Source organism: Mesoplodon bidens (assembly GCF_964165515.1).
Source record: "Mesoplodon bidens genome assembly, chromosome: 15".
NCBI classification, from domain to species: domain Eukaryota; kingdom Metazoa; phylum Chordata; class Mammalia; order Artiodactyla; family Ziphiidae; genus Mesoplodon; species Mesoplodon bidens.
In genome coordinates, this window is record NC_138171.1 from 23,081,798 (window position 1) to 23,095,518 (window position 13,721).

Here is a 13,721-nt window from a genome sequence, read left to right on the forward strand (position 1 = left end):
GGGAGGGGCGGGGACTGTCCCCATTTTACAGAGGAGGAAGTTGAGGCACACAGAGGTCAAGTGACTTGCCCAAGGTCACAGACGGCGGTCAAGCTGGAACGGGCCCTAGAGCAGGCCCACAGTTCACCCGGGGCCCCTGTGGCAGGTGCTGGACACGAGGACGTCTCCAGTGCCGCAGCCGTGGCCACAGGAGAGCAGCCGTCGTGCACGGAGCTTGCTGCAGGCCTGGCCTCACCCTCTCCCTCCCTGCCCCCCACCTCACCCTGCAGGCCTGGGCCATTGCAGCTCAGGGCTCATGACACCCTGGGAGTGGGGCTGGGGGGCAAGGGAGAGAGGAGGATGACCGGGGTAAAAAAATAGAAAACTCAGAGGCCAGGCAGATGGGCCTACGGCCGGGGAGGGGGGGGGCAGGTGAGAGACAAAAAAAGGGGGGGGCTGCTTACACACAAGGTATATATTTTTACACACACTTGTACACACACCTAGATATAGTACATGTAAAAATATATGCTATTCACACACCCGCCTCCTGCCAGGTGCCCCCGAGAGCCAGCGGTGGCGCTGGTGGGCATGGGTGAGCAGAGGGGCGTTTGTTAAATATACACTCTAAGGTCTATGTGCATATGTACACATACGTACAGACACAGCCGCCCGCCCCTCGGGTACTGTACACAGGCTCGGCCAGGGACACATGACCCCTGGAAAATGGGGTCCCTCTCTTGAGTGGCCCCTGCAAGTCACTCTAGGTCATACATTTTGCTGAAGGAAGAAGGGGCTGGAGAGAAGAAAAAGCCGGGAGTCTGGAGTGTGGTAAGCTGCGGTTTTTATCTCATTCCCACCCTCCCCCCCCCCCCCAAAGACTTCAGCCCTCCTCGTGGTCTCAGAGAGGCGAGTCACCCACCTGACGCTGCCTGGGGCTGGCAGATCACAGTGGGAGGGCTGCTTCTGCTGAGAGGAACCTATATCTGTGTGTGTGTGCGCGTGCGCGCGCGCGTGTGAGCACTCGGTGGGGGAGGGGACGCGTGTCCATCTCTCTGTCCTCTGGGCTCACCCACGAAAAGGGCTGAGAACCAGAAAGCCGATAGTCAGGATGGTGACCCCTGTGTGAGCTCTTAAGGGAAAAGAGAAAAACATAAGAATGAAAACTCCAAGGTCAGAGCTGGGGTAGCCAGGAAAAGGAGGAAGGACATGGCAGGTGCCCAAGGCTGCCCTTGGGCTGTCGTCATCTTGTAAACAAGCTAGTTTAAGTTCTCATTAGATAGAGCAAGTAAAAAGACCGTAGTCTGGAGGCTGGGCCGGGGCGTTGCCGAAGTCCATCTATCGAGTCCACCACGGCCAGCAAGAGGAAAAAAAAGTTTTATAGTTTTGTGTTTCTGTTGATTTTTTTGTGTGAAGTCTTCATAACCTAAAGCTGGGAGGGACCCAAAAAAGCCAAATTGTGAGCCCTTGTATGCGTCAATTTGAAAGTTGGCTCAGGGTCTCTAGACAGAATAACCATACTAAAGGTTGAGAAAATTTTGTTCCTTTCCCATTTAGTTTGTAGGTTTCTTTTTTTAATGACTTAAAATTGTTTGCTTCCTGCTTCCTGGTCTCAGAGCCGGGTCTGGGCCTCAGGGACATAAATCTCGATGCTGTCCGCGCTCTCCGTGGCTGAGTTCTGCCGCACGGAAGCTGCCCGCTTGGCCGCCAGGAGCCTCTTGCGGGCCTCCTGACGCTGCTTGTCCCCAGCATCAGAGGCCTTGTCGCGGCTCACTGCCGGCTTGGATTTGGCTGGCTTCTTTGGGACCGGAGGGGGTAGTTTCTTCTCTTCCTTTAGTGAGACAGTGAGGAGAGAAGAAAAATAAAATAAAGGTGCCACCTTTTGTGTGGCGCTACCACCCACCGTATGCTGGCAGCTGGAGCCTCCACCCCAGCTTCCCCGCATCGGGCACAAGCAACACACATTTGGAATCAGAAAGCCACAAGAAGCGATGATGGTGGGAATAGCACAAGGCATAGGAGCAAAAAGCAAGCTTACAATCCTAGAATGTTCTCGAAGGAAGGGACAGACAGATCACCTCTTCCCACCCCTGCTTTGAACCACTGAGGGCCTGAAATTCACGCAGGAATCATATAGCCAGAGATGGGATTTAAATTCAGGGCCTCCGACTCCCAGGTCACGTTTCACATGCTATTCTAGGGGATCAGAACTCACAAGGGCCACAGTCCGGTAACCAATAGCCAAAGGGGTCACTGGGTGCCACTGTTTTACAGATGGAAGCCTGAGCCTCAGGGAAGAGGCTGGCCCAGGAGGCAGAATCGGGTCCAGACCCCTGTACTCCTGGCAGCATGGTCCTAGGAGAAGGACCATTTTTCTGCCTCCAGGGTTCCAACGGCCGTGTCTACGCTAGTGCTCTGGGCTGTGGGCATGTGTCTCCCACTTTCTGAACATGCAGGGCAGGAAGGCATGCTTCGGGAGCGGGGGTGGCAGCCTCAACTACACAGAGCGAGTGGCATGCTGGACGAGCGCCGAGCATGGACCCCGCACACTGATGGACGTGAGCCCCCAGCTCAAAGACGACACACAGAGAAGGGAGCCAAGCAGCACTGACCGATGTGGCCAGCGTTATTGCCGACCAGGAATTTGTCCCTGGACTTCCCCTCCGCACTGCTCCATGCTCACCTTCCTCTTCTCGGGGGTCTCCGCCAGCTGCCAGCTGTTGGCCTTGAGGTGGTAGAGCTCATCGAACTTCATGCTGATGTCCTCAATGGACAGCTGCAGCAGGTCCCAGAACCCTGCCAGGTCCTGGGCTGTTGGACGTGGGTTGGCATCAGGGTTCTGTGGGACAGATGGGGATCAGTGGGGCAAGCAGGGCAGAGGCTTGTCCTGCACCCCATCCCAAGTACTGTCTCCTAGCTCTGCCAGCCCTGGTTGGGTTCTCTTGAGGCCTGGTCTTACTCTCCTGTTCCCAGGGTCGGGTCAGTATCTGTATGAGCGAATGAACCCAGTTCCTGATTACTGCTGGCCCTGATGGTGGAGAGCTTTGCGAGGGAGAGACAGTCCTATCACGAGAGTGGGTCCTGCACACACATGGGGACTGAGGCCTTCGCCACCACTGTAGGGCTACAGCGAGGAAGGCCCTCATGGCCTCAGCGTGTGCCAGGCAGGCAACTCGTCTCATTTTACAGGGAGGAGGCAGGATCACTCCCAGGTGGGTGTGATTCCAGAATCCGTGTGGTTTCTAGCCCATCATTCTGTTCTCTGACAGCACATTCCTCATCAGGACTTCCCCAGTGAACGCCCAAACCCCTATGGGTCCGAGAGGCAAACACTCGCCACTGTCCTCCACCCCTGGGGGTACACCACCCCTGCCAGATGGAGAGAGGCTTCCACAGGAAAAGCTGCTGCCTAGCGGCGAGGGTGAAGGAGAGGAAAACCCACCAAGCCTCATGGTGGTTATTTCTTTAGTTCTTACCTTGACTGTCTTCTTAGATATAGAGTATGTTGTATATAAATAAATCAGTGCTAACTGATTTTTAACTTTCATGTGGCTGTTTTTACATAGAGTTCACTTTTCTATTTCAGAAGGTAGTAGAGATCTGAAAGGACCATTCCTGGCCCTTTTCCTGTGCTAGGCACTGACATGCACCACTGTCATCTTTCCAATGCCATGAGGAAGCAGCACCTTCTCCATGTTAGGGAGGAGGTCACAGAGGCCTAGAGGCTAATCCAGCTGGGGGATCTGGCTAGAAGACCCACTGTGGAGGAAGAAGAATCACACTCACCAAGTTTTGCTCACAGAGGCCCCGGAACTGCTGGAATTTCTGCGACATCAGTAGCTGGGCACTGCCCACAGCACTGAGGACTTTCCCTAAGACTGAGAAAGAGAAGGTGGAAAAAGACTGAGCAGAGCACAAGGTCTGCTGGGGTGGAACACAGGATCAGGGTCATGGCTTTCACCTCCCCTCCCCGCCTTAGGATACCAATCATTATTTGGTGATGGCAGTCAGTCTTCATTTTATTTACACATTAACCCACTCTCACTGTGAAAAATGCAAACCAGACACATAAAGTAAGCCCCATCCCCTAGTTGCTAAGGATATTTTACGGCAATAAATTTAAAAACTAAGTTTAAATGGAAAAAATTTTCAGGAAAACATAAATTGCTATCATAGACTCAAGAAGAAATAGAAAATCTGATTAGGCCAATAACTGTTTTAAAAAACTGAAGCAGGAGTTAAAAATCTTCCCCAGAAAAAAGAACCAGGCCTATGTAGTTTTACAGGTGAGGTTTTACAAAACCTTTCGGGAATAGATAATCCCTGTTTTATACATTCAAATTCTTCCTGAGATGGGCTTCCCTGGTGGCGCAGTGGTTGAGAGTCCGCCTGCCGATGCAGGGGACGCGGGTTCGTGCCCCGGTCCGGGAGGATCCCACATGCTGCGGAGCGGCTGGGCCCGTGAGCCATGGCCGCTGAGCCTGCGCGTCCGGAGCCTGTGCTCCGCAACGGGAGAGGCCACAACAGTGAGAGGCCCGCGTACCGCCAAAAAAAACCCAAAAAAACCAAAAAAACAAAACCAAATTCTTCCTGAGAGTAAATAAACAGAAAATGACAGCAAATTTCAGGAGCCCTGAGAGAACACAGGACATGCCAAGAATAGGGCACTTTCATTATGAACATAAAAGTCTTAAAGCAAAGAGAATCCAACAGAAGAGTTCACCATGAGGTGTTTAGCCCAGGAATACAAGGTTGAAATCTTTTAGTGTGATTTCCAGTTTTAAAGTGGTGGCAGGAAGACGGTACTACCTCCTAACCCCCTTAGAAATCACTGAAAAGCAAAACAGAGTATAAACAAGAAATCAAAATGCAAACTGTCTCCCGACAGAACTCTCGAACATAGTATATGAGGAAGGCTGCCACATGCAGTGATAGCCACACAAGGAGGATTCTTGGGGTTGAAAGGCTCAGATAAAGGTGGCAGTTCTGAGTTCTCAAAAGTAGCATAACTTGAGAGGAGAAGCCAATAATCTCTTATTTGAAATAAAAAGGGGGTGTGGACTGCAGCAGGAGCGTTCCTGAACCTGGTTCAGCACCAAAGGTGGGGGGCAGGGGGACGAGGACGACACTGCATGGTAACCGCCCTCTAGCTGCCTGGGGAGAAGACCAGGCTGAAGAACGCACCCTGCACCCATCACCATGCCTGAGGAATTCCTGCCAGCCTGGGACACAGTCCTGGCTCCTCTCCCACAGTGGTCTACTTACAGCAGCTCATGAAGGAGGAATTTCACCTCATTCAGAAATTAGTTATTAAAAAGGAACCAACACAGGAGCTAAACATGTTATAGGAGCAGTAAATGGCAGATGAACATTCACCAGAAAGTTGTTGCCAGAGAACAGATGAAAAGTGTGACATTTAGCCACAAATATTTAAACAGTAGTTCAAAGCAGAGATAAGGTGCTCTGAAAAGAGATGCAAGACACTGGAAGGGGATAAAACATGAGCTCTGGAACCAGTGCAAGAGAAAAATCAGGCATCACAGAAACAAGGGCCATGGCGGACACAGCACTAAGAATAAACCCCGATGAAAACCAATAAGGACAAGGAGGACAGGAGTGAAAAAGCTCCTGGCGCAAAACACTTACACTGCTAGATTAACAAGACGTCTTAAATGAATAGCTAAGCTGCTGGGGATAAAATGACCCCCCACCTGCAGAAGGTAGTGGGTATGTGTACCTGGCTTGGTCTAAAGTAGGATGGGAGGGCTTCCCTGGTGGCGCAGTGGTTAAGAATCCACCTGCCAATGCAGGGGACATGGGTTTGAGCCCTGGTCTGGGAGGACCCCACATGCCACGAAGCAACTAGGCCCGTGTGCCACAACCACTGAGCCTGTGCTCTAGAGCCCGTGAGCCACAACTACTGAAGCCCGTGTGCCACAACTACTGGAACCTGCGCACCTAGAGGCTGTGCTCTGCAACAAGAGAAGCCACAGCAGTGAGAAGCCAGCGCATGGCAATGAAGACTAGCCTCTGCTCACTGCAACTAGAGAAAAGCCCACGCGCAGCAACAAAGACCCAATGCAGCCAAAAATAAAATAATTAAAAAAAAAAAGTAGGATGGGAATAAAAGGAAAAGTCTCTCCTGAGAATTCCTAACCTAAGACTGCACTTAGGTACCTTATTTTTTTAAGAAATAAAAGAAGCAACTAGATGTATTAAAAAGATGAGACTATTTTAAAAAAAGTGACTGAGAGACATGGAGGAGAGAGGGAGACTTAAAATACATCTATCAGAGCTCTAAAAGGACAGAGAGAGAATGGAAGAAAAGAAATTTATTCAGAGAGATGATTCAGAATATGAATAAACGAACCATCCCAAACTCATTTTATGAAGCTAGATAACCTTGATACTAAAACAGGACAAGGATGAGAAAGGAAAATTACCAGCCAAGTAATTCTGCCTTTGAAGAAAGGCAAAATTATTAAATCAGGTATTAACAAAAGTACAACACTGTACTAAAATAATATAACTCAGCTGGGTTTATTCTGGTAATACAAGACTGATTCAACATTAGAAAATTCTAATGACTTCTGATTCTGGCTATGAAAAACCAGTTACTATCAGACAAACTGAACCCTCCCCACCAAGAAAAATTTAAAAAAAACCTAAAATACCAAAAACAACAAAAAAATCTCAGGGTATTAAAAAATTACCAAAGCAACAGAATTTGAGAGGCTAAGATGTCAGTGAGAACGGAAACTATATTCAGCCAAGTCTGATATTCTGTACTGCCTTCTACCCCAAGGCATCTCCCAGTTTATAAGCAGCACAAGGCTGAGGGGCTAAGAAGCCAAGCAGAAAGTGGTGGTTCAGAGTCTGAGAAGCTAAGCAGAACTTGTGGCAGTTCCACGGGGACAGAGAGACCAAAACTGGAATTCGGAGCTACCAGAGCAGACAGGACTTGGGGGAAAGCACATCAAGCTGAGCAGAGCTTCCAGCAGTCTTTAAGATGGGGGAGAAACAAAAATTGGAGCTCAGTGTCTGCCAAGGACGAAGGGCTTGGAAATACTGCAGGCTGTCACAAAACCCAGCTCTGAATCAGCTCAATCCGAAATTAGATTAAGTTAGTCTGGCCCTACTCTGTCTGCAAGAAGCAAAAGTAAATTCGTTCCCAAAGAATAGAAAATCGTCTTCAAAAAAAAAAAAGAAGAAAAAAAAAATCATCCGGAGCTTCAAGTTCTCTCTGTAGTTTTTGTATACAGTTTCTGGCATTTAATAAAAATTACCAAGCATGCCACGAGGTAGGACCAAATGACTGCACACCAAAAGAGAAAAATCAGCAAAACGTAAAAGAACTATAGGGGATGTAGGTACTATTGGACCAGGGCTTTAAAATGACTGTGAATATGTCCCAGAAAATATATGACATGATGAGGAATTTCAGCAAAGAACCAGAAATCTATCAAAAAGAATCAAATGGAAATTCTAGAACTAAAAAATAGAGTAACTGAAATTAAGACTGCAATAGGTAGGTTTAATAGATTGGTTATAGATGAACTATAAAATAATCCAGTAGAAAATATCCAGACTGAGGTCCAGAGGAAGGAAAAAAAAAAAAAAAAGGAAAATACAGAAGAGAGAATGAAGAAGCACAAGATGTGGCAGTCTAAAATATGTGTAATTGGAGTCCACAAGTAGAGAAGAAATAACATGGAGCAGAAATTTGAGGAAATGATGGCCAAGACTTTTCTGAAACTGATGAGAGTTATTAAGGCCGCAGATTCAAGAAACCCTGTGAGCATCAAGCTGGAAAAATACAAAGAAAACCATACCTAGGTATCACAGTAAAATGGATAAAACTCAAACACAGGAGAAAAAAATCTTAAAAGCAGACAAAGGGGCGAAACAAATTCTTCTTCAAAGAAGCAGCAGGAAGACTGACAGTTGACTTTTCAATAGAAAGGCTGGAAACCAGGACATAAAGACATATTTATAAAGTATTGAAAGAAGATCAATACGTACTTATTATTCTATACTTAGCAAAAATACTGTTCAGGGACTTCCCTGGCAGTCCAATTGTTAAAGACTCTGCACTTCCACTGCAGGGGGCACACGGGTTTGATCCCTGGTCGGGGAACTAAGATCCCACATGCCACGTGGTGCGGCCAAAAGAGTAAATAAAATAAATTTAAAAATAATAAGAAACAAAAGCCTGCCTCCTGGAGGACAGTTTTAAAAAAATACTGTTCAAAAAAAGAGGGAGGGCTTCCCTGGTGGCGCAGTGGTTGAGAATCTGCCTGCCGATGCATGGGACACGGGTTCATGCCCCGGTCTGGGAAGATCCCACATGCCGCGGAGCGGCTGGGCCCGTGAGCCATGGCTGCTGAGCCTGCGTGTCCGGAGCCTGTGCTCCGCAATGAGAGAGGCCACAACAGTGAGAGGCCCGCATACTGCAAAAAAAAGAAAGGAAAAATACAGACATTTTGAGACAAATACTGCATTAAAATAAATACTTAAGGGAGTTCTTCAGGCAGAAGGAAAATGATCCTAACTAGAAGCAAAGAAATAAAGGAGAGAAGAGTACCAGAAAGAGTAAATATGTGGGTAAGTAAATACTGATTATATAAAACAAAAAATAATGTCTTGTGGCATTTAGAACATATATATAGAACTGAAATACTTAACAGCAATAGTACACAGGTTAGGAGGGGGATAAAAGTGATCTAAGGTCCTTGCGTCATCTGTGAAGTGGTAAATGTACTAATTTAGTCTTTACAAAGTCAGGGATGCAGGTTGTAATCTTTAGAGTAACTGTTAAAAGAATAATAAGCTAACATGAAAAAAGTGGAAATAAATACTTGATTAATCCAAAAAGAAAGCAAGAAAGGAGAAAAAACTATCAATGAAATTTACCACATTACAGATTAAAAATTATCTAAATAGATATACTAAATTTCATTAAATTCAACAATTTTCTTAACCAGAATAAGCATATCTACAACAGACCTATAGTAAACATCATACTCAATGGTACAAGGTTAAAAGCAAATCCTTATTTGCAAATAGAGTAAGAATACAGCAAGATTTCTAGATATAAGATCAATAGAAAGGCCAAGAGCATTTCATCAACAATAAACAGAAAATACAGTAACAAAAAATACCACTTACATCCCTCCAAAATTAAAATACTAATCTAACAAATCTTCAAAAAATATGTAAAACTTTTATGTGGAAAATATAAAATTTAAATGAAAGACACTAAAGAAGACCTAAATAAATGGAGAGACATAATCATGTTTTTGGATAGAAAAGAATTATTCATAAACATGTCAACTTCCCACCAAACTGATCTACACATTTAATATAATTCCAATCAAAACCTCAATATGGACCTTGAAAAGCTGAGTCTTACAATTTATATGGAAAAGCAAAGAGCGTATGCCAGATACTCCTGAAGAATAGGTTGGGGGAACTTGTCTTTCCAGTTATCAAGATTCATTAGACAGTTATAACAATGAAGATAGTTAGATTTGGGCCTAGGGATAGACTAATGAACAGAATAGAAAGCTCAGAAATAGATCAACACATATAGGAAACCTGATATTTGTCAGGGCTGTACTGCATATCAACAGGATAAGGATGAACATTTTAATACATTATTATCCAATGAGAAAAAATTAACATAGAGCCTTATCTCACTCCATGCAGACAAATTAATTCCAAGGGATCAAGGACTTAAATGTGGAAGACAACTCGAAAACTGTTACAAGTAAACAGTAAAATATCTTTTTGACTTTGGGAGAAGGGTGGATTTCTTAACATACAAAAAAGTATAAACCATAAAGGAAAAGATTGATAAATTTACATTAAAATTAAAAGTATCCATTCATTCAAAAGATACCATAAAGAAAATGAAAAGATGAGTTGCAAACTGGGAGAAGACATTTACAATACATATAACTGACAAAGGTTCCAGAATCTAGATATGTAATGATCACCGATGAGGCAATAAGAAAAAGACCACTTAATAGAAAAATGAGCAAAACATATGAACAGGCATTTCACAGAGGAGGAAACATAAATGGCTAATATGTGAAAAGATGCTCAATGCCATTAGTAACCAATGAAATGCAAATTATAACCACTATTTTATAACTGTGGATTAGGGGAAAGAAAAAAACCTATTACATACTAAGTGTAAGCAAAGATGCAATGGGTACTTTCACACAGTGCTGAGGGACTAATAAATTGGTGTAATCACTGTGGAGAACAATTTGGCATTTCTTATAAATCTGAACACAGGCATACTCTGTGACCCAAACGTTTCCCAGTATATACCTTAGAGAACTCTTGTAGAGGAGACATGGTCAAATATGTTCATAATAACCCACAGTTTATATCAACTTAATAGTGTGAGACTGAATAATTTATCCCTGAGATCAGGAATGAGACAAAAACAAGGATGCCCCTGCTCTTGCCACATCTATTCAACTTTGTGTTGGAGCCAGGGCCATTAGGCAAAAAACAAAATAAAAGCAATCCAGGCTGGAAAGAAAAAAGTAAAACAATCTCTATTCTCAGATTAAATGCTCTTGTATATAAAAAATTCTGAAGAATTCCCCAAAAAACAGTGAGGTTACAGCATACAAGATCAACATACAGAAGTCAATTGAATTTCTATATAGTAACAATAAACATCTGCAAATGAAATTAAGAAAACAATTTCATTTGCAATGCCATCAGACAGAATAAAATACTTAGGAATAAATTTAACAAAAGAAATGTAGGACTTGTCCACTGAAAATTACAAAACATTATTGAAAGAAAATGTCAAAAACCTAAGTAAATGGAAAGATAGCCCATGTTCATGGATCAGAAGACTTTAAAGTAAGATGGCAACACTCATCAAATTAAATTACTGATTTAACACAATCCCTATTAAAATTCCAGCTGCCTTTTTTGTGGAAACCGACAAGCTGATTCTAAAATTCATATGGAAATGCAAGAACGAAGTATGAACTTTAGAACTTCCTTTAGTGAGAACCTGAGAGCTGGCAATAAACTTCTTTTATTTTTATTGAAAAAGTAAAGCTGGAGGACTCACACTTTCCAATTTCAAAGCTTATTACAAAGCTACAGTAATTACGACAGTGTGGTACTGGCATAAGTATACACATGTACATCAATGCAATGGAATACAACTGCGTCCAGAAATAAACCCTTAAATAAATCAGTTGACCATAAATAACATATGGTCAAATTACATTTATGGTCAACTGATTTTTGACAAGGGTACCAAGACCATTCAATGGGGAAAGAACAATCTCCCTAACAAATGGTGCTGGGACGACTGGATATCCAAATGTAAAAGAATGAAGGTGGACCAATACCTCACACCATATACAAAATTTAACTCAAAATGGATCACAGACCTAAATGTAACAGCTAAAGCTATAAAACTCTTGAAGGCAAACAGGAGTAAATCTTTACAATACTGGATTAGCAATGGCTTCTTAGAATTGACACCAAATGACAAGCAACAAAAGAAAAAAAAACAATTGAACTTCACTAAAATTAAACTGCTGTGTTTCAAAGAATACATAATAGCCAAGAAGTGGAAACAACTGATGAATGGATAAGCAAAATGCAATATATCCATACAACGGAGTATTATTCAGCAATAAAAAGGAGTGAAGTGCTGAAACATGCTACAACATGGATAAACTTCAAAAACATTATGCAAAGTGAAAGAATCCATACATAAAAGACCACATATTGTATGATTCCATGTATATGAAATGTTCAGAATGGGCAAATCTATAGCGAATGAAGCAGATTAGTGTTTTAGACGGATACAGCATGATGGCTAAATGGGTACAAGGTTTCTTTTTGGGGTGATGAAAATGTTCTAAAATTAGGTAGCAGGGATGGTTGCACAACTCTGTGGATGTGCTAAAAACCACTTTAGCTGTTTTGTATACTTTAAAGGGGTGAATTTTATGGCATATAAATTACAGCTCAATACTGTTATAAAAAATTATTCACAACCAAAAACTAGAAACAACTCAAGTGTTCGTCAGTGGAATGGATAAGCAATGGTATATTCATACAGTGGAATGTGACATATCAATGAAAAGAATGAACTACAGGTACACGCATTAATATGGATGGATCTCAAAAACAAGGCTGAATCAAAAAAGGCAAGCCTCAGTAGAATACATACACTGTGCTTCTATTAATATAAATTTCAAAAACAGGCAAAACTAAACAGCATATTCCTTAGGGTCACACATATATGTGGTACAAGTATTAAAAAAAGCAAGGGTATAATTAACACAAAATTCAGGATAGTGCGTTCTGCCATGGCAGAAAGGTGATGTCTCACTGGGTTCAAAGACACTGGTAATATTCCATTTTGTAAACTAGTTGGTGGGTACGGGAGTGTTCTTTTATTATTTTTCTTTACTCTGTTGACTCTTTGCATGTATATTTCACAAAGAAAATAAAGGTTAAGAAGAAGAATGAGAGCAAAATAAAGATTTTTCAGATAAATAAAAACAGAGTTAATCAGGTTCTCACTAAATAAAGTTGTAAAGGATGAACTCAGCAAAGAAGAAAATGATCCAAGAAGGAAGATCTGAGATAAGAAAGGGTGAGCAAAGAAAATGATAAACATATGATAATTATTATTTATACATGTATTTATTTAGATTTATCTGTAATTATATAATTGAAAATTATATAATAATCTGTGAGGTTTTAAGCCATAAGAAAACAATTAGATAAATCATATTTTAAGGTTCTTGCGTTGTTTGGGAGAAAGGTAAAGATGTTGAGTAACTTAAAGTTTTAAGGGTTCAAAGAACAGAAATACAGTGTGCAACTTCTGTGGCAGATATGGCTAGTTGTCCCCAGTGTTTGTTTCTCCTTCTCCCTCAGAAGTAGAAACTTTTATTTTCTTTGTGTCAAATAGCAACTTTTTTCAGATGAAATAAAACACAGAAATTTCTCAGGCATACTGTGAATTTTCCAGGACAAAGTATTGTCAAATGGAAAATATGAGGTATGGTATGCAAAGTGTTAGAGTCACAGAACAAGTTACACTAGCATCAGGACTGGAATAAGGACTTCTGCTGTTAGTGTGATGTCCTATCTCTATAATGTGCACACTCTGTCTACCAAGCACTGCACAGGCATCTGAAAACAAGTGATCTGTGGGGACCTGTGGTTTTTAACTTGGGCACATGGCAGCCCGAACTCAGGCATTTCCTAGGCTACCCTTGCAACAAGCTGCGAGTAGCTTGGTCAAAGAGGGGGAAGTGGAAGTGGTGTGCAGGGCCTGCTTGCTCTTTTTTGCAACTGGTTCCTTTGCTGCTGGAATGCACTTGGGGTTCTGAAATCCAGCAGCCACTTGGAAAAATGAAAAGATCTTGTGAATGGAAGCCAATTATGACATCAAACCTCAAGAAGAAAGAAGCCTGGAGCTCCAGCATTACTATCTCAGACATTCTTGAATGTGAGAGAAATAAATAGTCTTATTCAAACCACTTTTTTCTTTTTTTTAAAATGTTATTTATAGGCAAACCTAATCCCAATTAACACAGCCTCAAAATAGCAAAGGAAATGGAGAGAGAGGTGTGTTAATGCAGAAGAAAGCAAGAAAAGAGAGAGGAAAAATAGAAACCTCAAAGAAGTAGAATGGGTCTTCCCTGGTGGCACAGTGGTTAAGAACCCGTCTGCCA

General features: G+C 42.7%; 1 protein-coding gene across 8 annotated transcripts in view; it reads right to left on the reverse strand.

Annotated features, from left to right (window-relative positions):
* Positions 1-439: 439 nt before the first annotated feature.
* The window catches only part of DLGAP4 (DLG associated protein 4), a gene marked incomplete at its 5' end in the record, with an annotated part of 92,393 nt that continues 79,111 nt past the window's right edge, over positions 440-13,721 (reverse strand). For all 8 annotated transcript variants that reach the window (XM_081257373.1, XM_081257372.1, XM_081257374.1 and 5 more), the window contains 3 exons: positions 440-1,810; positions 2,663-2,818; positions 3,766-3,857. In XM_081257373.1, the coding sequence (XP_081113499.1) occupies positions 1,592-1,810; positions 2,663-2,818; positions 3,766-3,857 (467 nt within the window). In that variant the 3' untranslated portion in view covers positions 440-1,591. The remainder of the gene's footprint in view (positions 1,811-2,662; positions 2,819-3,765; positions 3,858-13,721) is intronic.